The sequence below is a fragment of the Podarcis vaucheri genome (assembly GCF_965113315.1).
Source record: "Podarcis vaucheri genome assembly, chromosome: 9".
In the NCBI taxonomy this organism is placed as follows: Eukaryota; Metazoa; Chordata; class Lepidosauria; order Squamata; family Lacertidae; genus Podarcis; species Podarcis vaucheri.
The window spans coordinates 72,139,866-72,167,072 of record NC_138767.1 but is presented as its reverse complement, the minus strand read 5'-3'; the positions used below and the strand labels follow the sequence as shown (position 1 = coordinate 72,167,072).

Sequence of the window (27,207 nt, the reverse complement as noted above, 5' to 3'; positions counted from 1 at the left end):
AGGATTCCCCAACTGCAATGCAAGGCTGCTTAAAGTGCCTTCCTCTCTATGCCACAAGTTTCCATGATATTTTCCATTTTAAAAAGCACAACCTTTTCCCTACACTCCTGGAAAACGTGTGCATGGCACAACCGAGTCCTGCATGCATCACTATTCCAAACATTTAACACAGTTGTGTTTTGTTTTGTTTTTAAAAAGAAGTTATCCAAGTGTAGATGCTCCTCTTAGGACAGGAAAATTAGTGTGAGCGTGAATGTCCTTTATCCAAGTATCACTTTAGCCACAAACTCATTAGGTATTTTGGAATGGTGCTTCCATTTTTGGAATGGAAAGAGAAATCAAATGTTTCACGGAATGCACTTAGTCAGGGGTCAGCAAACTTTTTCAGCAGGGGGCTGGTCCACTGTCCCTCAGACCTATTTATTGGGGGGGGGGACGAATGAATTCCTATGCCCCACAAATAACCCAGAGATGCATTTTAAATAAAAGGACACATTCTACTCATGTAAAAACACGCCAATTGGGCCGGACTGAAAGGCGATTGGGCCGGATTCGGCCCCTGGGCCTTAGTTTGCCTACCCATGCACTTAGTGTATGTATGTATGTGAACTGCTCTAACATATCTAGAAGAATTCTATACATGCTTATACATTTGATCCAAAATAAGGTCCTCAAAGTAGATATAAATAAATAAGTCAATCTACTGTACTGTACTGTACTGTACTATATACTGTACTCAAAATAAAAAAAAGTCCTTCCAGTAGCACCTTAAAGACCAACTAAGTTAGTTCTTGGTATGAGCTTTCGTGTGCATGCACACTTCTTCAGATACCTGAAGTATCTGAAGATACCTGAAGATACCTTTGGTATCTGAAGAAGTGTGCATGCACACAAAAGCTCATACCAAGAACTAACTTAGTTGGTCTTTAAGGTGCTACTGGAAGGAATTTTTTTATTTTGACTATGGCAGACCAACGCGGCTACCTATCTGTAACTATATACTGTACTGTGAGACTTATTATACAATAGCATACTATTCAATAAAACAATGCGACACAAAGAATTCAATGTACAATTTTAAAAAGCCAATAAAAGCAGCATACGACAATTACAGGAACCGGGAATCATTTGACTGGTATTTGAGGCCAAGGAAATACATCTGTTTTTAACAGCTTGTGGAAGTTCAGTCCGCTCCCTCACAGATTTGACCAAAATGGGTTAGATTTACCTAGACCTGAATATAACCTTTGAGCCTAGGCTTGCAGATACTGCTGACCCGCCAAACTGAATCCAGCCCACAAGGTGTTTATTGTGGCATCCACCTGGAAGACAACACTACCTGGCTAGTGGGCTGTGTCCACTGAGGTGGGCCGCAAATTGTGCAAGTCTGCTTTAGCCGTTGCAGAACGCCAGCTCCCGCCTAAGATTAATGTCAATGTGCTTTTGAAATTTATTCCAAAACTCTTATCCCTTTACAACACAGGTTTACACTGATGGCAATTTTTCTGTCAAAATTGAACATGACTGAGAGCACTTCAGCGTTAACGTACAAACATCTGATAATGCGTTTCGTTTGTGGATGCATATTGGCGGACTGTAGAGAGTTGAACCTTCCTGGAGACATGCTGTGAGTATCAGCATTATTAAAAAAAAAACAACCCACCAGATTCTTTTACATCTTATGAGTTTAGAAATGGGATTATCAAGGGAAACATTATTTAAAGCCACTTAAGGCACTGAACACAAGATAATGGCCTGATTCAGTAAAAGAATCAGCAGGGCTTCTGTACGACACAAAACGGCAGAAGCTGGGAATGGATAATAAAATTAAATAGCCATCATATAATAAAGGACTACATGTCTGTTGAGCAGTCAGTTTAATCTTGTTGTCAGTACAGCAGAGGATAAATATAGACCTCTGGAAAGATCTAATAATTTACTAGATGGCATTCCCCTGGTCGAACCTTCCGCTACCCATTCTTGCTCATATCACTTTATCGCTTTGTGGGTAGACAACCCAAACACCAGCCATAGGGGTGGCCAGGCTGCAATTCAGTGGCAACAGGGGGTAGGGAACACGTCAGATAATGGAACTTGTGCTGTGTGTGTGTGTGTGTGTGTGTGTGTGTGTGTGTGTGTGTTACTACATTGAACACCTGGAATTTGGTGACTGTCAACATTCACCTGTGAATGCTAACTAACCCAGAATAGGTTTGGGTACGTCTTGGTAACTGCCTAAAATATGGCCCAAGAATGAGGAAATCCCAGTTTATTTTTTCCAGCATTCCCAAAACAGTCCATGATACCTGCTTACAGGTATCATGCACTGTGTTAGAACTTTGTGTGTCTCTTTCCCTTCCTTCCTTCCTTCCTTCCTTCCTTCCTTCCTTCCTTCCTTCCTTCTGAAGGCAGGACACAAGCTTTAGAACCAAGTCAAATAAGTTAATGAATACTTCCCTGCCTGGTAAGATTTTAATAAGAGGCAAAAGTTGCATTGATATGCACTTTTTGAGGAACTAGCATCTTCACAGTCCGCTACTCTCTTCAGCTTTGGGCAACATGCAGAGTAATGAAGGAGTGGGACAGGGGTGGGAAGGCAACTCAGGGTTGGAGCTTCTTTTCTAGATGGCAATTTTTTCAGAAGATAAAACAAGTAAAGGGCAATATGGAGCCTACTGGATCGGGCCAATGGTCCACCTAGTCCTGCTCTCACAGTGGCCAACCAGAGGCCTGTGGAAATGGCTCAAGCACAATAGCACACTGTCCACTTGATGCAATATGTTCTTTTTATGCTCCCCAAGTTAGCTGTGTCCATTAACTACAGTGGTTCTGCTCTGAGTAGGACCAGTGTTGACTAGCACTCACTGGTCCCAAGTCACAGTTGCCACATTTCCGCTGCAGATGCAAGAAGCCATGATTTGCCAAATGCCGCTGTAGTTCTGGTCCACAAGGTATACCTGTTATGTACTGAGTTGAATAGGATCCAAAAGGCAGCAGTCTGATTGGTCCTGGAACAATAGGGTCCAGAACGCAGCAATCTGATTGGTCCACAGGAGCCACCCAATCCAGCTCCAGGTGGAAGTGAATCCGCAACCTGATTGGCCTACAGGTGAATCCCGGAATTAGCCAATCACATGGGGCCCGTTGTGTGAATAATGTATATAAAGCAGACATTCTGGGGAAACTTCCATTCCTCCCACCTCTATGAGCTGAATAAAGAGCATGAAATCCACTCTCGACTCTGAGTATATTTCAATACCAATCTCTCACTAGGTCCCATACATTAAAAAGGTCTGATTCAACAAGTGGTAAAGGAAAGGGGGTGGTTGGGGAAGCTTCTGCTGTGGCATGTGAGGATGAGCATTTTCTTGATGTTCTCCCTGATCTTGAGAAAGACTTCATACTACAATAATCCATCTGTCTTGTGCCTGAATAATTTCTGTGTCACCTATATGACCAAGCTTCATCAACAAATATTAATGATGTCTCATGCAGGATACTCAACAGAGCATCATCCAATTTCTTGAGCAGAATCTGCCACCAGAACATGTCACACCAGCAGAACCAAAGTGTGAACTATCAAGATGCTTTAATGAAGTGTTTGTCATTTCACAAGATGAATGCTCCTTTACTTTTTTTTATCCATCTTTAGTGCAAAGGTGAATTTGGGAAGCTACTTCTTAATTAAGCTTCATTCTGCCAGGGACCATATTTCCTCAAGGATAATCTATTGGAACTGTTTATCAATGGTGGGCAGAGCTAGGGTCTATGGGAGGTGGAGCCCAGAGGCCTAAGTAAAGGAGAATAAAGACTGCCTTGCTTCAGATTTAACTGTGACCATTTCCTTAGATTAAAATTACCAATCATAGGCCAATCAACTCAGAAGTAATCCCTAATATGTGTTATGGGGTTACTGCCAAATAAGTATATAAATATTTATTGAAAAATAATAATACAATAGACCAATACAGCTTTGAAAAGCAAATGAAAGCAATTCCTTTCTGACTTTAGTATGCTATACACACCACAGAAATGCACCCATTTGTTTTCAGACAGCTGGGGAGAAAGGGAATATGATGGGGGAAACCGTTTTAAAGGCCGACATCAATTTATCTTCATCAAAACAAATTCTGTTCTGTTTGTTCTGAAACTACATAGAAAGAGGTGAAAATACTAAAAAAGCTAAGAAAATCAAGGAGGAAACAAGCAGGAAGAAAGGGATTTTGATTGTTCCTGCTTTGCCTCGCCACTGATTGGCATACATGTCACCAACGTAGGAACAATGAGGAAAAGTTGTATAATTATGCAACTGAGACCAAAGGTATATCTGAAGAGACTGATTAGGATGTTCTGGTTTTAATATGGTGGAATTAAAACAGATTTTCTTTCAGGGAATATTTATTAAAACATAAGCTAAAATGTAAAAAAAAAAAAAGCTATATACATTGCAAGCATTGCATTTTTCCTGGATGATTTATCCTCAGTGAAATTATCCTCATGGATACCTCCCTGTTAGACAGTTTGGACAAGTTAAATTTGTTTTCATTAGCTTTGTGTACACAGAATTTCTTTAATGCTGCTAAACAAGGAAAATACGATGATTTTCCTTGCAGGGAAAAACAAACAAACATGCAGTAGCCATCATTCTTAAATAAATTATTCTGAAATGTCCATGGAGTGACTCTGTTTTATATGGGAGACAAAAAGGGAGTGAAAATGCAGCATGCATACAACATATCGTGTGAATATTGCCATTGGTAGTTCAAAGTAGGGGCAGGTTATGTTTTGCCCTAACAATTCTAATCTAGTATTTCATTGTCTGATTGCTGCATAGTTTCTGCAGCAAGCTAAATGGAAAACATTTGGGTGTATAATATATACTTGAAAGAACATGGGGCTCTAGAGGCTATTTTTTCCCCTTAAGCAAAACCTGAAAAACAGGATTTATTCCATGCATGCTTACACTGCCCATTTTGCATCTTTGCCATGATGCTCCCATAAATTATCTCAATACATTGTAGATCTATTCTGGCCATCTTGAACCTGCTATGGCCCAAACTGGGCAAAAAGTGTGAAAGTTATCACCTCAAATTCTTAAACTGAGGTGCAAAATGTGATTTTGGAACTGTTCCTTCAAATATGTCTTACCTAAAGAAGCAGCAGGACATTTTGAGAAGAATTTTAAACCCAAAATTTAAGTTTATTACCTACAAAAATTAAAAATGGAAATGGCATAATCCCTGGGGAGTTGCCAGGAAATTCATTTCCTAAGCGTTTCCTCCCAGTTCACCTGATGGCCTATCTTGACAAAATAGATATACAATTAGTCTTGCAATCCCTAGGGCAAAATCCCAGATGATGATGATGATGATGATGATGATTTGAGGTATAGAATGAATTTAAAGATTCAGCTTTATCAACATCCATCGAGAATATAAAAATGATAACCAATAATAACTGGAGTGGGGAGCATTTTTATCAGTTGACTGTGTAGTAAAGTAACCACTTTTGTTCGAAAGGAGGAGGCACAGAGAGGAAGTGAGGGAAAGAGCAGAAAACCAAGGAAGGTGCTTTTTATATTGTTAGAGTGTGCAGTACTGCAATAACGCAAGCAGGCCCACTCATAGTGGGAGCACTGCAACCACTATTTAAACTATTATAAACAATGCCAGGGCAACATTAAAGACAGCATCCAGGCAGAAGACACAACACTGCTGTCTACTATAGGTTGGAATTAAATGGGCCCATTTCTGTTAATGACCATAATAATAGTAATAATAATAATAATAAGAAGAAGAAGAAGAAGAAGAAGAAGTAGAAGAAGAAGAAGAAGAAGAAGAAGAAGAAGAAGAAGAAGAAGAAGAATAAGAAGAATAAACATTTCTATACCACCACAGACCCTCCAAGTGTCCCTATTTTCCAGGGACAGTCCCAGATTTACAAAGGCCATCCTGGTTTCTGATTTGATTCCAGAATGTCCCACTTTTCCTTAGGACACCCCTATTTTCCTTGGACAACTGTTGGAGGGTATGGAAAAGGACATTGCTATTGTCATTGGAGAAATGCTGGAGGGGACATCTCAGTTTGGTGTCACTTGCAAATTTGATGAGCATCCCCTCAATTCCTTCATCCAAGTCATTTATAAAGACATCAAACAACAACGGGCCCTGGACAGAACCCTACGGCACCCCACTTGCCACTTGCTTAAACGGTCCCCAATGTTTTATTAAGATTTAAAAAAATAGCAAACAAATGTATATAAAATCAGAACATCACTTGTTTAAAAGTTATTACATGGAACCCAGTAAATATGCTAGGATTCTCGGGGGGGGGGGACGGAAGTCACGTGCTTTAAATGTGTCCACATAGGCCTAATATATTCTGCACTAAAGAATATTAACCTGTGAAGAGTCAGTGAAACCACTCCCTTCACCTTTTGCAGACTCCAGGAACGAGCAGAAGATATCTCAAAGGAAAGCAATACATTTAGGCTGACATCCTAGGTGCATTTTCTGTGGAAGTAAACATTCTTGCAGGTAAAGATAGACAGGACTGATCTGTTAACTACCCAATGGTCAGACTTTTTCAAAACGAGTACATAAATATAATATAATCAAGTTATGGAAGGCTACATAAAAAATGCATAAGGATTTGAAGCCTGAAAGGATCAAGATTAGGTTAGGAGTGTAAAATGAAGGTACAAGGCAGAGGACCATAATAAGACAAGATTTCATTATGAGTGTATTTTTTTAAAAAAGTTGTGGAGTGCCCTTAACTTGAGAGAGGACAAGTTCATGGCAGGTGCAATACTATGGCTTTCAGACAAGGCTGCCAAGGTCTACATTCTAATACTCAAGATATCCTCAAAGCTCATATTTTCTAAAGTTAGAGAAAAACAAGAGAATTGATTATTCCATTACTGCTCTGTGGTCTGCAAACGTCATCATGAGGTGGTCACTGTCTGCAATCCAATACTAAGCTTAGATGGTCCCTTTCCTGTTACCCAGCAAAAATGTTGTTTGGCAAAGTTTACCCTCTAATTTAAACAGGAAGGAACCAAATTCTAAAACACTGATCAGATGCTATAAATCTTCTGTTGTGCAGTCTGTGAGCCAGTTCACATATGCATTCACAACCCTTGGACACTCAGTCTTCAATTACTTCCACCTAAATGTGCGAAATATTTCAAACGGAAAGGATCAAGTCTGAGGTAATATAAAAGCTCTTCCTGATTATTCTTGTATCAATGCAAGCCATCAACTGATGGCTGCAGTCATCAAGTAATGAACACACATGTGTGAATTATCCCTTTCAGGTGGGAGAAAGGGAAATGCAACTAAAATTTAGCAATATATATGTCAGGGGACTGGGAATTTATTCCAGATAAATTATTTCATTCGTTTTTTTCTCCCTAGACATTATACTAAGCTCTGTAACAGTGGAATCATAATTCTAAAGCAAATCTCATCTTAAGGAACCGTGTGGGGAAAATTGTTGTTAAAAGTACATTACAATTAATCTCTTAAGAGACCACGGTAACATATTGCTGTGCAATTCATAATGTCAAGCTAGCAATAAAAAAAACCACACAAAACATCTATATCTATATACATATCTGACAATGCACTTCTCACCTGCAGTTCCAGAGAGTTCCACACTTAAAGTTTGTTCAATAGTCTTGTTCTCAAATGGGGAACCCTTGGGATCACTGGAAGACAGGGCACATTTATAAAAACAAGCTGAAATGGAGTTGCTGTAGCCAAAATGTATTTAAAACCCCTTCCCTGTTGTAAATATTTACAGTTCTTGATACTTACTTTGGTGACTCGGGCGTCAAAGGAAGCGATAAACTCATTGGTTTGGCTGAAAAAGGGAGGGTGAAAAAGAAGGAAAACTAGGTGTAAAATATGGTGAAAGAAATTGAGAATTTTGTGCTGTCTTGAATTAGTTTGGAAACAGACCTGATAGAAAATGCATGGCTGCTTTTTGAAAAACAACCCCACACCTCCTTCATTCCTAAAATTTTGCATTAAGCAAATACTTTGATGCCACCCCAACTGTCAATTCTCCTACTATATATAGGCTGCTACTCATGGGAGCAGAGAAATACAAAGCCGTTCAGATGTTTTGACTAGGAATTTCCAGTCCAGGCCAGTTTCACATGTGATTATTCATCAGAATCCCAGCATTACTCTGGGATTCTCCCCTCCCCTCAAAAAAGATAAACATGTATGAAAATTTCTATTTTGGACTCACAGTTGTCCATGGAGGAGCAGGTTAATTCTGTGTCCAGGGCAGCTGTCTACCAGTTCCACCTGGTACGCAGGCTAAGACCCTACCTGCCTACAGACTGTCTTGCCAGAGTGGTGTATGCTCTAGTTATCTCCCACTTGGACTACTGCGACGCGCTCTACTTGGGGCTACCTTTGAAGGTGACCCGGAAACTGCAATTAATCCAGAATGCGGCAGCTAGACTGGTGACTGGGAGTGGCCGCCGGGACCACATAACACCGGTTCTGAGAGATCTGCATTGGCTCACAGTACGTTGGTGTTGGTGCTGACATTTAAAGCCCTAAAGGGTCTTGGCCCAGTATACCTGAAGGAGCGTCTCCACCCCCATCATTCAGCCCGGACACTGAGATCCAGCGCTGAGGGCCTTCTGGCAGTTCCCTCGCTGCGAGAAGTGAGGTTACAGGGAACCAGACAGGGGGCCTTCTCGATAGTGGCGCCCGCCCTGTGCAACGCCCTCCCTTCAGATGTGAAGGAAATAAGCAGCTATCCTATCTTTAAAAGACATCTGAAGGCAGCCCTATTCAGGGAAGTTTTTAATATTTAACACTGTACTGTTTTTAACACTTGATTGGGAGCTGCCCAGAATGGCTGGGGAAACTCAGCCAGATGGGCGGGGTATAAATATTATTATTATTATTATTATTATTATTATTATTATTATTTAATCATGTATATTTAAATGCATGTAAAATAACATACACATTTTATCCTTAAAGATGCATTTTGGTTTCTTTCTCTTTTCTGAGCCAAGACTTGTGTCACAACATTTGGAGAAGTGCAAAATCCAAAGGGTATTATGTCCCAATCAATATATTAGTCTGAAAGGCATGCATTAGGTAAGTCTGTTTTAAAATGCAGACCAATGACATTCTTCTCTACCCTAGTTGTGACTTGCACTTTATAGTACCAGCTACTGAGAGTGAAAAGGGATGCAAGACTGTTTGCAGCAGCAACCACACATCACACATTATATTTAATTCCAGCAGCCACACATATTTTATAGATAAAGATATCTGGAACTCCTCTGGAACCCTGAAACAGGTTGCACGATTGATTTATGTCAACTGCTGTACACCTGCAATACAGACCTTGAGACCTTAGAAAACTACACACACAGACACCCCCCAAAAATGCACAGAACATAGTGTGAAAATGTGCTTCCTTCACATTTAATTTAGACTACAGTTCACGTTTCACTTGGATATGACAGCGGCCGTATAACTACAAAGCAACAGAACTCTATGAATATTCAGTTGACTTCACTTGTACAATATACAGTTTTATATACAGCACTAGGAAAATAGGTTGTTTCTGTGAGGCCAAGACCCAAGCAAATATGATCCAAGCGCTTGCAAATTATTCTGCAAATAGGGGGAAGAGAGTAGCAGATGGCTTAAATTGGGGTTTAACTCCTCCATGCTAAAACCCTGACATGAATGAACAACAGCACTTTTAGCAATTAAACCTTCCGCCGTCCTTTGTTAGAAAACAATTGGGATACCAATCTTTTGCTGCCCCTCCACACACACACAAACTCCTCACACCATGGAGCAGCCTTTACTTGCCAGGGAAAGTAATAATAAATAGAGTTGGGAGAGATCTCAGGTGTCATCTAGACCCTGCTCAATGCAGAAAGCAACCACAGCAGATGGCTACTCAGCCTTTGCTTAAGGGCCAGCAATGGAAAACCCACCACCAAGCAGACTATTCTACTGTCGTGTACCTACAGGAAGTTTCTCTTAGAGATTTGTTGACTCCCTGAAGTTTCCACCCACTGGTTCTAGTCCTGCTCTCTGGAGTGACAGGGAAAATGTCTGCTTCACCTTACGTGTGATCCTGAATTGGGGTTTTACTGTCTCTGGACTTCACATATTGTATCACAGTGTGGTACGTTGGCTAGACAGCCACGGACAGTCTCTACAGAGGGCGGTGAACACAGCACATGATATCATAGGCTGTCCCCTGAGCCCGCTAGATGACACCGCAGGGGATCATTGCCTTAGGAGAGCGAGAAAAATTCACAGGGACGATTCACACCCCGGCCAGACCTTTTTAATCTTCTACCCTCGGGCAGGAGATATAGAAGTATGATCAGTCTTACCAACAGGCTAAAAAACAGTTTCTATTCATGGGCTGTTAGGCTGCTGAACGGAAAATAATATAGTGTTGGTTGGTGTGTTGTGCGAAAAGCACACAGAGTGCAATGAGACTGAGTGTTTGTGGAGGGAAGGAGGCTCGGTTAATTTCATTGTACACAGGTTGTACATTGACAATAAAGGTATTATTATTATTATTATTATTATTATTATTATTAAGCCTTTTTTTAAGGGTTTCCAGAAGCAAGAGTTTAATTTTGCCTGCAGGCAATTTTCTGCTTGGCTTGAGAGGTTATGCAGTTCACTCCAAGAAATATCCATTAGGTTCTATCCCTCAAGTCAACCACCAAGGAGCCACTGTCAGTTGCCACTCTTTGCCATCGACAGACCCAAGCTTTATCCTACCAGCACTCGCCCCCTGATCCACCACCATCGCCTTTTAACTCTTCCCCTCACACATCTCTCTCAGGTGAGCTGGTATAGATCTGGACTGGGACCTGGGGCTGTTTCCTTGCTATTTGCGCGCTGTTAAACTTCCTCTAAGGGACGCAGGTGGTGCTGTGGTCTAAACCACTGAGCCTAGGGCTTGCCAATTGGAAGGTCGGCAGTTCGAATCCCCGCGATGGGGTGAGCTCCCGTTGCTCAGTCCCTGCTCCTGCCCACCTAGCAGTTCGAAAGCACGTCAAAGTGCAATTAGATAAATAGGTACCACTCTGGCAGGAAGGTAAACGGCATTTCCATGCGCTGCTCTGGTTCACCAGAAGCGGCTTAGTCATGGTGGCCACATGACCTGGAAGCTGTCTGCGGACAAACGCCGGCTCCCTCGGCCTATAGAGTGAGATGAGCGCTGCAAGCCCAGCGTCGCCCGCTACTGGACCAACAGTCAGGGGTACCTTTACCTTTAAACTTCCTCTAGCAGGGCAAAGAGCAGCTGAATTCACAGGGGGAAAGAGTGTGGTGGGAAAGTGTTAACAGCCTTTCCCCCCCACCCCGCAACACGGTCCCAATCTAGATCCACAAACACACCTCTGACTGGCCAACATTCAAAGGGACAGGATATCTGATCACAGATTGAGATCACCTCACCTAGCTTGGCTCTTTCTCAATCACTGGCTTTGGAATGTGTGAAATGATTCAGCGGAAATGCTGCGGCATTTTATACAATAGAGGCAATAGTAAAACACTGCCTGCATGAAGCATCTTTCAGTTTTCCCCAGATGACTCCTCTATCTGCATTTTCAGCAACAGAAAGGAGCTGCGCGATGCACAGAATGGTTTCCCTTGAGCTCCTGTTTTAGAATATCTACAAGATTTGGCTATGTTTGGAGGGGATGAGGGAGTAGGGATTGCAGATTTCACCCTTCACCCCTGCTTTGCATGCAGAAGGTCTTTAGTTCCATCCACAACATCTCTAGGCTGGGCTGGGAAAAGCCACTGCCGGAAAACTTGGAAGAGTTGCTCCCAGTAGTGTAGAGTCTACATTGCGGATCGGGGTGGGGAACGTTTGGCCTTCCAGATGTTGCGGAACTACATCTCCCATCAACCCCAGCCAGCACGGCCAATAGTCAGGAGTGATGGGCATTGTAGTCTTTCTGGATGGCCAAAGGTGCCTGCTATAGACAAGAACCAGTTAAATGGGCCTATCACTCTGCTTACGGCAGCTCCCTAAAAATTCAAGCCCTGCTTCTGAGCTCAAAAATTACCTTCAAGAAGATAAAACAAGGAGTGCCACTTGGCCAGACCACACGAAGATACAAGTGCTCACTGCAGGAGGCAAGGACTAAGGTGGTAGAGCGTGGTCTCATTAAAAGAGAGCATGTGTTGCGGTGGGGGCCAGCCAAGCCACCCCTCTGTTGCCAGGCGGGTTGGGGTGGTTGGTCTCTGGCAGGGATTAGTAGTTTGAGTTGCTGGGGTAATTTTGATGTTGCTAATTTGAGTGCTCACTGGAAGGACAGATCCTGAAGCTGAGACTCCAGTACTTTGGCCACCTCATGAGAAGAGAAGACTCCCTGGAAAAGACCCTGATGTTAGGAAAGATGGAGGACACATGGAGAAGGGGACAACAGAGGACGAGATGGCTGGACAGTGTTCTCGAAGCTACCAGCATGAGTTTGACCAAACTCCAGGAGGCAGTGGCGTGCTCTGGTCCATGGGGTCACGAAGAGTCGGACATGACTAAACGACTAAACAACAATTTGGGGGAGGGAACAGAGGTTTTTAAGCAGTGCACGCAGTGTTCAGCTTTCTCTTTCGCAGGGTGCACCGGATCACCCACCTGCCCTCCCTTATTTTAGGTCTTGTGTGTTGAGCTTGCTATGCCTGTCATGGGGTCGTCTGCCGTTGGGGCAGGGGCCTGGTAGGAATTTTGTCCATCTGGCCGATTGGCTGGGCCATTTGGTTTTTGCCTACTGCATAGCAAATTGTCACAACTTGTAAATTGCGGTTAGGCATAGGTTAAAAATTGCCATTGGGGCATGGGACTGGTAGGAATTTTGTCCATTTGGCTGATTGGCTGGTGCCATTTGGTTTTTGCTACTGCATAGCAAATCGTCACAACTTGTAAATTGCGGTTAGGCATAGGTTAAAAATTGGTTGGAGGAGGGGTAAGGATTGGCTGGGCCTGCCCCTCCAACGCTGCTGCTGCAAGTGAATTCTGTTAAAGGAATTCAGGGGCTTGCAATGCTCTTGTCCAAATCCCTGGCATCGGGTTTAGGCTGCGTAAGCCCCTGGGAGCGTGCGGGGAGAAGGTGAGGGCCTGTGGCGCAGCTCCAGTGTCTCCCCAATATTGTTTCCCCTTACTGACTTTCGCTGGAATCCGGAAGTCAGTTCTGTCCCCAGGTGTGGGGACAGATAGTCCTAGCCAATGCCTAAGCAACCACTCACATCCATGTATGTTAATAAAGTTGTGGCCAAAATTATGCCAAAAACCTTAAATAAAAATTCTGTGTGATGTGTGTGTTATTTTTTTTTGGGGGGGGTGTCTTGGGGACCACGACATGCAATGGCTTAACTGAGCTTTAGCATGGCAGAAGTAATCACAACATTGAATTGCTTCTTGCACTGCAGATAAGAGAAGGCAGCCCTGCTGCTCAACTAACATTACCATTTGGGAACAAAAAACTCAGGGTGTGGGGAGAAATTAATCTTTGTTTCCAACTCTGCTTCTAACCAAGTTCTACAACCAAATTCTCTCGCTCATTGACATTGCAGCTACAGATGCTTGCTGATGTAAACAATGTCTCAGTTTCTTACCTCTGGAGACAAAGGCAGTAGATGACTTTTTTTAAAGTGGCAGGATCTCTAAATAAAGCCTAAGGTAAAGGGACCCCTGACCATTAGGTCCAGTCGTGACCGACTCTGGGGTTGTGGCGCTCATCTTGCTTTACTTGGCTGAGGGAGCCGGCGTACAACTTCCGGGTCATGTGGCCAGTATGACTAAACCAGAGCAGTGCATGGAAACGCCGTTTACCTTCCCGCCAGAGCGGTACCTATTTATCTACTTGCACTTTGATGTGCTTTCGAACTGCTAGGTTGGCAGGAGCTGGGACCAAGCAACGGGAGCTCACCCCGTCGCAGGGATTCGAACCGCCGACCTTCTGATCAGCAAGTCCTAGGCTCTGTGGTTTAACCCACAGTGCCACCCGTGTCCCTTTAAATGAAGCCTACTTGGGCCTATAAGCCTTTAGAAAGTGGCATCCGGAGAAAGCAAGAAAAGGAACAACTCAGCCGGGAAAGAGGAGGGCATTTGCATTTTTCCAACCCGGCCGTAGCAGTTAGTATAGAACCAAAATCCCCTCTAGATACACTGGAGGATACTAAACGTCATTACGGATGCTTAGTTGGCCATAAAGTTTCTTGTTTGGTAAGTGAGCAAGAGGGGTCAGGACGGTTCCTACACTTGACACTGTTTAGAGAATAAAACAATAAAATGGTGGGTTTTTTAAAGTTATAATAGGGCTGACACATTTATTGCCTATTCAGAAGCTGCAAGAAAGCTGTTTTTATTGTCTCTTAAGGAATATATTGCAAGTTAACAATGTCTTCATTTTAGTCCGGTGAAAATAAAAGAGGCTCCCTAATGAACTGGCTAGCCCAGCTTGTCCAGGACGGTAATTATTTCCCAGGAACGCATCACTACTTTTGTGCTGTTGGAATCCAGTTAACCCTCAACTCCCCCATGGCTACAAATCCGTCTTCAGGTTCCTCCTTCCCAACTGTCTTTATCTTCAGCTCAGGACTATTACATACAGGCCATGGATAGCATACACAGATGTATGTCAGAAGCATATCCAGTCCTGACTCCCTTACGACTCCTCTTTCAAGGGCCTACATTTGCAAACACACACATACCGCATTCACATTAGGCCTTGGACGTAAAAGGTTAAGGCAAAGGACCCCTGGATGGTTAAGTCCAGTCAAAGGCGGCTATGGGGTTATGGCGCTCATCTCGCTTTTCAGGCCAAGGGAGCTGGCGTTTGTCCACAGATAGCTTTCCGGATCATGTGGCCAACAGGACTAGACCGCTTCTGGCACAACAGAACACCATGCCAAGTGCCAGAGTGCACAGAAACGCCGTTTACCTTCCCGACGGAGCGGTACCTATTTATCTACTGGCACTGGTATGCTTTCGAACTGCAGGAGCTGGGACAGAGCAATGGGAGCTCAGTCTGTCACGGGGATTCAACCCGCCGACCTTCTGATCGGCAAGCCCAAAAGGCTCAGTGTATTCTTAAGTACTCTTAACAGACCTTAGGTGCTCACTTTAAAACCATTGTGTGTGAAGAGAGTCTTTACTTGAGAAATCTTAAACCCTTTACCCCTAAGTTCTTTGCACACAGAATGTGTTCTAAATGCGCAAGAGGAAGAGGAGCTATGCTAGTTAAAAATGCACCTTTGCATCTGTGTGCATGCACAAATGTGCCCAGCTAACGTTCCAATTTATGCTAAGCAATTAACAGGGAGCCCAGGCAGAGCTGGGCTGAGAGCTACATGGGTTTAGCCTCACCCCTCAAGGAGCATGACTCATCTAGGCTGATGAGCCTCCAAGGAAACACAGCAGCTCCATGCAGCCGGTGGTGGTGCAGTGGTTAGAGTGTTGGACTAGGACCTGGGAGACCAGGGTTCGATTCCCCAGGAAGCTCACTGAGTGACCTTGGGCCAGTCACTACCTCTCAGCCTAACCTACCTCACAGGGTTGTTGCTGGGATTAAATGAGGAGTAGGAAGCCACCTTGAGCATTGTGAAAAAAGTTGGGTAAGAATGCAACAAATAAATAAAAAAAAAGAATCCCCGCTACAGAAGTTCACTATAATCACACAAGGGGCACAAAGGAACCATACAACCCTGACCAAAAAGTCTCAAACAGTATAGCATGTTGTTTTAGGAGGTGAAATTTATTTTTTTGCAAATTTCTTCAGTGAGGGGGTATTAAAAATAAGGTTTGGGGTGTGAGGAGTTCAAATCTGGTTTTGATTTTTGTGATTGGTCAACCTTTAGCTTGCTAAGTCTACATTTGACTGAGAAGGAAATAAACTGCTTCGGAAAAACCAAAGAATTTTGATTTTAACTTTCTGAAAATGTCAGCTAATGCTAAATTATTATTATTGTTATTGTTACTATTATTGAACTGCAAGTGCTTGACAATCATTTTAAATAATTTCTACGCAATTGGGAAGTTGAAAAATTCAATGCGCCCTACGCAAACAATGTTTCATCCATTGTATCTTCTGCACCTATCCTTCCAAAATTTTGCAGGGAACCTCCATAGAGACCCCTCTGCACTGTACGTCACATTCAGGCAAGTTGCCCACAAAAGAAGCTGCTAGGTGGAGGATTTCGGCCGACCCAGAGAGGGTTAGGCAATGCTTCCTGGCTCCTGGAAGCTTTTAGAGATGAGCATTGTTCACTGGTCTGAGCTGTCTGGGAAGCTACAGGTTCCCTTCACCACCAGGCTCTGATCACTTGCAACAATGACAATCGCTGGTCAAAACCTATTCTTTGATCCCAAGCCTACCTTGCAAATGATGCGTCTGAGAGTGCAAAAGCGCCTTCTTTTTAGAGGTGAATTTGTCTCTGTTGCTGCTCCTGTTCTCTGCTGGTTTGCTCTGAGGAGGGTCATCGTTTGTAGTCAGATACTTGAGAAGCTCTGAGCAGGGACGTCTTTGTGGCTTTTGTGGTTGACAAATGCTCTTCGCTTTATTGCTCCATGAATTCTCAGTCTTAAGAAACAAGTCACAATAAAAGGAAAAGTAATAAAAGGAAGGAAGGAAGGAAGGAAAAGAAAAAAGAAAGCTGAAATTAGTGAACCGAACCTTATCAGAACGGATATAGGATTTCTGAAGAGATGTGATTTTCAGTGAAGTGTTCCTTATAAGAGCACTAGATCTATGAGCTGTGAATAATTGTTTGCAGAACAAGGAAAGAAAATTACATTTAAAATTCCTAAATGACATTTATGCGGCTTTTTTATTTCATTTCTCTTATGTTTCAATGTTCCTACTCAGCAACATATAACTAACAAGACCCTACAGCGCCTTTACTACGAACAGGGAGGGGGGGAAATAAGCTGGCTTAAACCTTAATTTGCTGCTGATTGCTCAAGCCCAGCGCTCACAACTCTCTTAAGTACCCCTAAATGCTCTGTTTTCGGTTACAGTCAATGGCAAGACAAACATTGTTTAATACAGCCTGCTAACAGAATTACACCACTGCCAGCATCGGAGCCAATTAATGGCTGACATAGACCTTTCTACTGAGGTTCCAGCATAATCTTTTTCTAAGTTGGGCCGCAAGTGAAGTGGTGGCCTGGAGTCGCACGTCAACACATCAGCCCATCAGTAATATTTTAATGGCACTGTCTACAATTCTGTGGAGGGGGAAAGAAGAGCAGCCTTTAAAAATGCGTTAATGCTGCCAAGAAAGGGGGTGTGTGTGGAAGGCATAACATGAATTATTCAGAGTGAAAATAATGAACAGAAGCAGCTTCTCATAATATCCCCTCACCCCCACATATGAACAAAACCCCACAGCTTCTGCCCCAACCCCACAATTTGAGATAAGGTACCAGGCTATTGGTGCAGTTATTGGGTTGAAAATTCAGTTTGTGCGCAGAAAGAGTAGATGCACATCTCTCCTTTTCCCACTCCACAGATAATAACAAGATGTTCTGTGTTGAGGTCTATATGTGCAATGGCCCAGTTTTAAGATCCTTTGCTTTCACACAAAAAGAGTGTGTGTGTGATCATGGAAACTGGGCTATTGTGTATAAGGACCTCTGCACAGAGTGCCTGCATCCAACATTGCTTGCGGAGTCAGGTGAAACTTTGAGACGTATCCCACTCCTTGTGCACTGGCCGGGTAAATGTCTGAGCCCTAGTGGGGGAAAAGGAAACTATTTAAAACCATCTTGATATGTATTGCACTGTACCTTAACCACCACAGGGCTTGTTCTGATCCTGTGATTGGCATGGTTTGCATGGTTGTGTGTGCTGAGGCCACTGCATTCATTGTAATTTAGCTGGGTGTTAGCTGGCGCCAACAAGAGTTTCTTAAGCTGCAAGGATAACAAGGGGAAAGGTTTGGGGTGGGTGCGGAAGGGGAAAGGTTGGGAAGAAAAAGAAATAAGGTTATGCACTTCCGTTCCTCAGGTTTCATCTGAATTTATGAGTCACGGGTCCAGTTCGGACAAATATCAACATGTATAGAGGCCATGCAAGATGGAAAAGTAGGACTTTGAACAATAGGCCTTGCCTGCCTTGCTCCATGGCTGCTGGAAGTCCACATGTGGAAGCAACATTTGCACAGGGCCTTTATGGGTGGCAAAACCATAAATCCACTCATGCCAGTAAAATCTGGGAAATGCCCGTATGGTTTAAGCCTATAAACGCCGGACTATTCCTGTCTATGCCTAACGCATTCTGCTTCATACATGAATGGCCCGCAGGCCTAGAATCTAGAAATGCACACTGAGAACACAAAATACTTAATAAACAAACAAAAAACCCACCAACAACCCCCCTCCCTATCAGACAAGGGCCCGGTTGGAGAGAAATGCTTTCACCTGGTGCCTAAAGATATGTACTGAAAGCACCAGGCAACCCTCCCTGGGGAAAGCATTCCACAAATGGGGAACCATCGCAGAAAAGGCCCAATCTTGTGTTGCCACCCTCCAGACCTATAGTGGAGGAGGCATATGAAGAAGGGCCTCAGCTGATGACTGCAGGCTCTGGGTCCATTCATATGGGGAGAGGTGGTTCTGGAGGCATTGCGGTCCTAAAAAATCATAGCTCCTGCATGCTCCTACTTGTGCACTGTAGTGCAACCAGAAGTGCAGAAAGCATCACTGGCATGGCCAATGTCCCAGGCCATCCCCTGCAGTCAAGGCAGAAGTCAGTCATGCAAACTGCACAGTACACACTGGATGTAGTTGGCTAAGTGGACTGACAGGGTCCAAGCACGGGCAGAAGTACCCTGACTTGATATATTGTGAGGATCATATGAGAAGTTGCATAGCTCAGTTGGTTAGAGCCAGACACTTAGGTCCAGTGCCGAGGGCCTTCTGGCAGTTCCCTCACTGCAAGAAGCCAAGTTACAGGGAACCAGGCATAGGGCCTTCTCAGTAGTGGCACCCGCCCTGTGGAACACCCTCCCACCAGATGTCAAAGAGAAAAACAACTACCAGACTTTTAGAAGACATCTGAAGGCAGCCATGTTTAGGGAAGCTTTTAATGTTTAATAGACTTTCAACTCTACAATTCTTTGATTCTATGATTCAAAATTGCCAACCTAACCCCTCAAAACTGGAGTTGTGTCACCAGTTGTTTCATGAGCTTTTTAAGGGGAAGGGCACTTCAACTCTGACCCTGAACCTTTACCAGGATTGTCAAGCATAATGAGCGACACAAGAGTTCCGCATTAGTTCCTAAATGGAAGGAATTCTGTGCTTCTAGCCTTAGATACCACGGAACGCGAAAGATAAAACTCCTGCTTCCCAGAGTTGTCAAAAAGACGAGCAACGTAAGACTTACAAAACCATTTTACACACTAAAATGTGATATATTAGTACTTATCCCTAGGCCAAAAATGATGGGGGTTTTTTGTTTTTTTAAAAGGTATACTGTGTTACGTTCCTGATTTAACAAACAACAGCTGGGGGGGGCTGTTTTACCTGGGGAACCACACAACCAATTTCAAATGCAGATTGTGCCCAAGGGCATAGGTAAAGACTTTCAGATTCATAAGAGTCATGACCGTATGTTGCCATATACACATAGGAACATAACTACACACTTTATTTCATATGCAGCTGCATAGGGATGTACATTCTCCCCTTCATCACAACCTGTTTGGCTGGATCCAGGCAAGGCAGAGAAGTGTGAAGTGGAAGGAAAATATAGGAAGCAGAGGCAGGAAAGGAGATTCCAGCACTCCACAATGTCTTCCTTCCATGTGAGAAATTCACTTGAGCCAAGCAAACCAGGAGTCAGCAATAAACACCAATCAGCATCCACAGCCATCCTGAGCCCTTGAAATTCAAGTCAAACTTTTAAAAAAATATGACTGCTCTGACACATGAACAAGGCTGCAGAACATCAGCCATAAGCATGACTGCCAGCCACTTGCTTTGGCAGTGAGAGATTTTACTTTCTTGGGCTCCATGATCACTGCAGATGGTGACAGCAGCCACGGAATTAAAAGACGCCTGCTTCTTGGGAGGAAAGCAATGACAAACCTAGACAGCATCTTAAAAAGCAGAGACATCACCTTGCCAACAAAGGTCCGTATAGTTAAAGCTATGGTTTTCCCAGTAGTGATGTACGGAATTGAGAGCTGGACCATAAAGAAGGCTGATCACCGAAGAATTGATGCTTTTGAATTATGGTGCTGGAGGACACTCTTGAGAGTCCCATGGACTGCAAGAAGATCAAACATGTCCATTCTTAAGGAAATCAGCCCTGAGTGCTCACTGGAAGGACAGATCCTGAAGCTGAGGCTCCAATACTTGGGCCACCTCATGAGAAGAGAAGACTCCCTGGAAAAGACCCTGATGGTGGGAAAGATGGAGGGCACAAGGAGAAGGGGACGACAGAGGACGAGATGGTTGGACAGTGTTCTCGAAGCTACCAGCATGAGTTTGACTAAACTGCGGGAGGCAGTGGAAGACGGAAGTGCCTGGCGTGCTCTAGTCCATGGGGTCACAAGTCAAACATGACTAAACAACAACAATGGCAAGCTCAAGGACCCATGCACAGAATGGTGCTCAGGGGCCAATAAAATCTAGCCAGCCCTGGAGCCAAGCCCTCTTTGCAATACACCTTTCAAAGGTGGTGCACCTTAACATGGACCACAGATGGACAAAGAGACGTCAAATGTAAAGTGATTTGACTGAAGATTGAAGTGATTTGTTTTTTGCATGCTTCCGACATCTTCTCTTCCAACAAAGTGGGATTCACTTGTCAAATGACGACTTTTGCCTACAGTAGAAGTCTATAGCATAGGGATACAAATGCACAATATGAAGGACAATGCTACATCTCAAAGTAAACAAGGCCTGGCAATTGGCTAGTTTTTTCTGCCAGGCAGAGTGAATACAAATCTTCTTGGTAGCTGATAAAATCATTCAGGGAATGTACATTGCAAGTCATCTTGATAGTCAAAACTATAAGATGCTGAACTTCTCGATTCCATTATGACCAAAAGATAAAAGAGTCCTCTGGCAGCAGAATTGGTTTTTGTAAAGTTAGCGGTTGGTGCTTTCTGAAAATCTTAGCAGTCACTTTTGTAGTGACAGATCTGGCAGCAATGGATATTTGCTGTTAATGAGGGTACTATTCTCTCAAGACAAAGCAAACTGTAGGGTTTCTCCTGACACAATTCTTGAGGGCCCCTTAGCACATCTGAAAAGGAGCATGAGGATGCATCACACTGGGCTCTGTGCACACTAAAAAAAGAAAGACTCTAGGACTTCATTTTTTCTCCATTTTCTACCACCATCTCCTCTCCCTTCTCCTCCTAATCCTTGCTTCTGCAACAGAATACTGATCTGGAACTATGATATCGCTGCCGTGGGCTCCTTCACACATTACATCTTTTAGCTGCACATCTAACTTGTGTCTAAAAATGCAAAGCATAAACACTGTTGTGGTTTCCCTCAAAGACTTTAGAGAACTGTAGTTTGACAACAGTGTTAAACACTACAAACTCTAGGCACCCTAACAGAGACGTAGCTTATTTATTACAAATATTTCACATAGAGGGGAAAGAGGGAACAAAAACGGAAGCTGTTTAAAGTTGGTAGCGTAGCTGTGGCCGTAGAAATTTGGAGGCATTTTACTGAATATCAATAAATCTTTTCAGTTCATTGAGCAAGAGGCTAGTCATTTGATAGGGTCATAAGTCTGCGGCTAGTTTTACAGGAGGCCCATTCTGAGGAGCCACCACTTCATCTTCTTTCTGGTTTGGCAAATGGAGAGCCAACTCTTATCCCTCAGATTTGGCACAGGCGTTTTCAATTGCCGATTCCCATATGAAAAGAATTCTCTTCCTTTCACCCACTTACTAGCACAATCCAAGGAGTTGTTAACAGATGTGAGCCAAACGTGAATCAGCCTTTATCAATAAGCTGTCTTGGTAACCTCTCCATCCTTAAGGAAATCATCCCTGAGTGCTGACTGGAAGGACAGATCCTGAAGCTGAGGCTCCAATACTTGGGCCACCTCATGAGAAGAGAAGACTCCCTGGAAAAGACCCTGATGTTGGGAAAGATGGAGGGCACAAGGAGAAGGGGGACAACAGAGGACGAGATGGTTGGACAGTGTTCTCGAAGCTACAAACATGAGTCTGACCAAACTGCGGGAGGCAGTGGAAGATAGGAATGCCTGGCGTGCTCTGGTCCATGGGGTCACGAAGAGTCAGACACGACTAAACAACTAAACAACAACAACATCTTGGTAACACATTATTAAAAGTGAAACTTGTACACATATATTGGAGATCTCCTCATGAGAAAACACATATTCAAAGCATTCCCTTTCTGAATTAGCAAGAGTGTGCATTGTCGGAAGAAAAACATTGGTTTCACCAACAAACAAGTTTATCCTGGGCTTTCTGTCTGAAATGCCCAAGTGCAATTAAGCTTTCTTTGGGTTTTCAGTCTAAAAACGAAAAGACCAAACCTTATTGTGGCTACATCATACCCATGCAGCGGATAGTGTGAGGGCACCTCCATTTCCCGTTAAACACTAGGAAGGTAGATTCTTACTAGAGACGGCTCTTCTGCCTCCAGAGGTGGAGGGGTGCCGTCGGGCATCGGCGAAGGGCTGGCATCGTTTTCGTTGGTCACATCTCCATCCGTCAGTGCATCAAAGGAAGGCAGTCCATCTTCATCCACAGGGATGCTGTCCAATGTCTCCGTGAGAACTGCTAGCAAATTTGCCTCATTCTCTTCGTCTATCTTCTGCAAAAGCAGGAAAACAGGGGAGGGGGAATAAGGTGAGTTGTAGGACTTACATAGCCATATAACATGATTTGGCCCAATTGATTTTTGAGGGCGCAAAGTGCTAACTAACTACAGTGGTACCTCGGGTTACAGACGCTTCAGCTAAAGTGCTACCTCAGGTTAAGAACAGTTTCAGGTTAAGAACGGACCTCCAGAACGAATTAAGTCCTTAACCTGAGGTACCGCTGTACCGCACTTTTCTGTGTTTCACACGCCCCCGTGTATAAGACGCCCCCTATTTTGGGGGACTCCAAATTTATAAAAAGGGGAGAGATTGCCCAGAGTTGTTGATCTTTGGGGAGGGGGTGAGGTTGTTGAGCTATTTGGGGGCAAAACAGCCGAAAATCACTAATCCACTGCCTCTCACATGCGTTGCAAAAGCATGTACAGTGGTACCTCGGGTTACAAACTTAATTCGTTCTGGAGGTCCGTTCTTAATCTGAGGTACCACTTTAGCTAATGGGGCATCTCACGCCGCCGGCACATGATTTCTGTTCTCATCCTGAGGTAAAGTTCTTAACCCGAGGTACTACTTCCGGGTTAGTGGAGTTTGCAACCCGAAGTGTTTGTAACCCAAGGTGTTTGTAACCCGAGGTACCACTGTATAAGACGACCCCCAATTTTAGACATAATTTTTGAATAAAAAAATCCTCGTCTTATAGACAGAAAAGTACAGTAACTCAGTTTGAATTTCAGGGTAGCACACACCTTTTGCAACAGTTGCTCCCCATTATGCTTTGCAATGTTTCTTCATCCCTTTCCCTATTCTTAATCCTACAGGATTATATTTAGCTCAGTCAACACCCATGTGTCCTATGAACTACACCCAAGATGTTGCTGCTGCAACAGCCCACCACCACTGAAACTAACTGATCTAACAAAACTACAAGGCTGATGAAGCAAGACAGCTAATGAGGAGAGCTGTACAAGGAAAGACCTCTTTGGTTCTCCAGATGCCTTCTCCCACTACCAGAAATGGGAAACTTCTCATTTATATGCATTTTGAAGAAAAGCAATCAATGCTCTTATTATTAATGGAAAACTCCTGGTTTCTTTTTTTACATAAATGTATTCTGCAGGTTGCCTTTGAAGTTGCCCTTTCCTGTTATGTAGTTTGAGTGCTCAATACAACTACTGTATGCATTTATCTAATTCAGGCTGCAATTATAAAAAGTAGATTAATTCCTAATCAGATGTGGCTGCAACGTTAATTTGTACTAGATATCTTATTTCAGTACCGGGGACTTGTTTGTGTCAAATCAAATATATTTAATATCCTTGCATTTCTCAATGCAACACGTTCTAATTATCATCCGTATATTTGGAAGGCAGGGGAAAAAAATAAAAGCACTTATTATATTTTAGAGATTTGTCGCAGCAATTATTAATGACTTAGGGCTTGGAAAAACTCCCTGTGGAGCCCATGCAAAGACTTTGCTGGCAGCCAAATACAATTCTCAGTAAGAGAAAGAAAAGGGAAGCAGAGTAGATATTCTCCACAGATGTCACACTTAAGTAGTTTAATACCACCCAGGAACGGGCAAAGGGGTAGTACCTGAATCACAGTGTAAACCTCAAAATAAAGGCTTTTCTCCCTAGAGATTAGCTTAGATTGATCTTAACTGAATTAACTCCTGTTCAGTTAAATCTCCCTTTTGGCAACAGAGCAGTTCAGGAAACAATTACACATGCATACAATTATAATGTTTGATCGTTTTATTATTTCAAGACAAAAAGGAGTTTACAGCCCTATTTCCATCACCCAAGTGTGCAGAATAAATGGGTGTCCCACCGACATGTGCTGGATGCAACACTTAATCGATTTAAGCGTACCTAAAATCCAATGCATGTTGGGTCTGATCACATTTTGCTCTTTATTAGGGATGAATAAAGGTTCAACAAATAAAACAACATATACTTCTTTGAAGATGTTATATCATTCTTTCAATAAACCACCCTAAGATCTGTTGATGAAGGGTGGTATACAAATCTTAATTTTAACAATAATAGCAATAATATTAATACAGTGGTGCCCATGAATGCCTCGCAAGACGGAAAACTCGCTAGACGAAAGAGTTTTCTGTTTTGGAGGTGCGTCGCAAAACGAATTTCCTATGGGCTTGCTTCACAAGACGACAATGTCTTGCGAGTTCCTGCTGGTTCCCGCCCTTTTTCTAAGCCGCTAAGCCGCTTATCAGCTGATCTGATCAGCAGATAAGCCGCTAAAAGCCGCTAATAGCGCTAATCCGCTAATCCGTCAATGGGCTTGCTTCGCAAGACGAAAAAACTGCTAGACGAAGAGAATCACAGAACGGATTCTTTTCGTCTTGCGAGGCACCACTGTAATAATAATACACCCAATAAACTTGAATTTCCCCCATTCTTTCCTTGCTTTTAAGGCAATGGGGACTACATCAGAAAACCAGGACTAAATTGTTAACACAGTTTGATAAGTAACAAGAAGGAAGAGACTTCGTCCCCCATCCCGGTTCACACATTGCTGGGGCTAGACGCACTGGACTGTGCATGTAATTACAGCACATGCACATAACACCTGAAGTCAGTGGTATGTGTCTCTGCTAATTCAGCACACAGTTATACAACACACTTTCCATGATGTCTAAATGGGCCTTATAATCATATTGGCCTTCGTCTAGTATATCTGAAGGAGCGTCTCCACCCCCATCGTTCTACCCGGACACTGAGATCCAGCTCTGAGGGCCTTCTGGCAGTTCCATCAGTGTGAGAATCCAAGTTATAGGGAACCAGGCAGAGGGCCTTCTCGGTAGTGGCACCCGCCCTGTGGAACGCTCCACCCCCCCCACCAGATGTCAAAGAGAACAACTACCACCAGATTTTAGAAGACATCTGAAGGCAGCCCTGTTTTGGGAAGCTTTTAATGTTTGATGTATTACAGTATTTTAATATTTTTTTGGAAGCCGCCCAGAGTGGCTGGGGAAGCCCAGTCAGATGGGCGGGGTATAAATAATAAATTATTATTATTGTATTGATTAATATTTGATTGATATTTATTACGGCCATTGGCCCGTCACACGACAGTTTCCCACCAACATATATATAATTATTATTGTATTATTATTATTATTATTATTATTATTATTGCTTCCTTAAGACCCATTCTGGCTTCGCTGGGATGGTTGCCACAGCCTTCACAGTTGTATCCACTCTGGTCAAGGGCCATTTATGGGATTCTGCCAGGGTCCCAAACCCTAGCATTGTATTGTATATGCAAGGCAAGTGAAACTCAACCCCTTGGGGGGTTTCAAGTAGGCACCAGAATTTAGCATAAATATGAAATATGAAGCAAATCTTGAGGTTCCTCCTCAAGTAAAAAAAGCAACAACATGTAGGATTTCAAGGAAAGTCGAGAGAGTTTTGTTAAGAGCCTAATGAAATGACCCAGTGGGAAGTTTCCACACATCATTAAGTTGCCATCAGATGAAACGGTCCCGCCTCGTCCAGAAACATTTGTGGAATTTAAAAGGAAGCACAAGCCTCTCTTGAAAGGCTCTGCACATAAACAAGGAATTAGAAGAGTCAAATAGGTAGAAGCCTTTACGAACGATTTGTATGCCTAATTCTATCTGGGCTAGTGATCACAGGACCAGCCCAAGACATTTTGGCCCCAGAGGCAAACCACAAAATGGCACCCAGTGCCACTGGGGAAGAGGGGATGGGGAAAGATCGACATCGGGAACAAGGCGGGAGGAAAGTTCGATATCGGAATCTGCTGCCCCTGTGGATCCCGCTGCCAGAAGCAGTCACCTCACTTTACCTCATGAGTGGGCCAGCCCTGGGTGGTCAATACATAAGATAAAGATAAAGGGACCCCTGACCATTAGGTCCAGTCGTGACCGACTCTCGGGTTGCGGCGCTTATCTCGCTTTATTGGCCGAGGGAGCCGGTGTACAGCTTCCGGGTCATGTGGCCAGTATGACTAAGCCACTTCTGGCGAACCAGGGCAGCGTACGGAAACACCGTTTACCTTCCCGCCAGAGCGGTACCTATTTATCTACTTGCACTTTGACATGCTTTCGAACTGCTAGGTTGGCAGGAGCTGGGACAGAGCAATGGGAGCTCACCCCACCGCAGGGGTTCGAACCAACGACCTTCTGATCGGCAAGCCCTAGGCTCTGTGGTTTAACCCACAGATTCACCCACATCCCAATACATACAGCTCCCCTAAAGGAGAGAACCCTAGCCCAGAGCTACAACCGAAAGAACTATGGGAGTCCTTCATGTTACTCGTTCCACAAGCAAAATCTCTTCAGTGGAGTGGGTCCAGCCTCCACAGCAGAACTT

The 27,207-nt window shown here is 43.5% G+C and overlaps 1 protein-coding gene across 7 annotated transcripts in view; it reads right to left on the bottom strand.

Moving 5' to 3' along the window:
* Positions 1–27,207, bottom strand: part of PPARGC1A (PPARG coactivator 1 alpha) — a 663,528-nt gene that overhangs the window by 27,273 nt on the left and 609,048 nt on the right. For 6 of the 7 annotated variants that reach the window (XM_082237367.1, XM_082237363.1, XM_082237369.1 and 3 more), the window contains 5 exons: positions 22,648–22,842; positions 17,815–17,940; positions 16,402–16,606; positions 7,818–7,863; positions 7,635–7,708 (listed from right to left, as the gene is read on the bottom strand). In XM_082237367.1, the coding sequence (XP_082093493.1) occupies positions 7,635–7,708; positions 7,818–7,863; positions 16,402–16,606; positions 17,815–17,940; positions 22,648–22,842 (646 nt within the window). The remainder of the gene's footprint in view (positions 1–7,634; positions 7,709–7,817; positions 7,864–16,401; positions 16,607–17,814; positions 17,941–22,647; positions 22,843–27,207) is intronic. The other variant, XM_082237364.1, reaches the window with a different exon arrangement.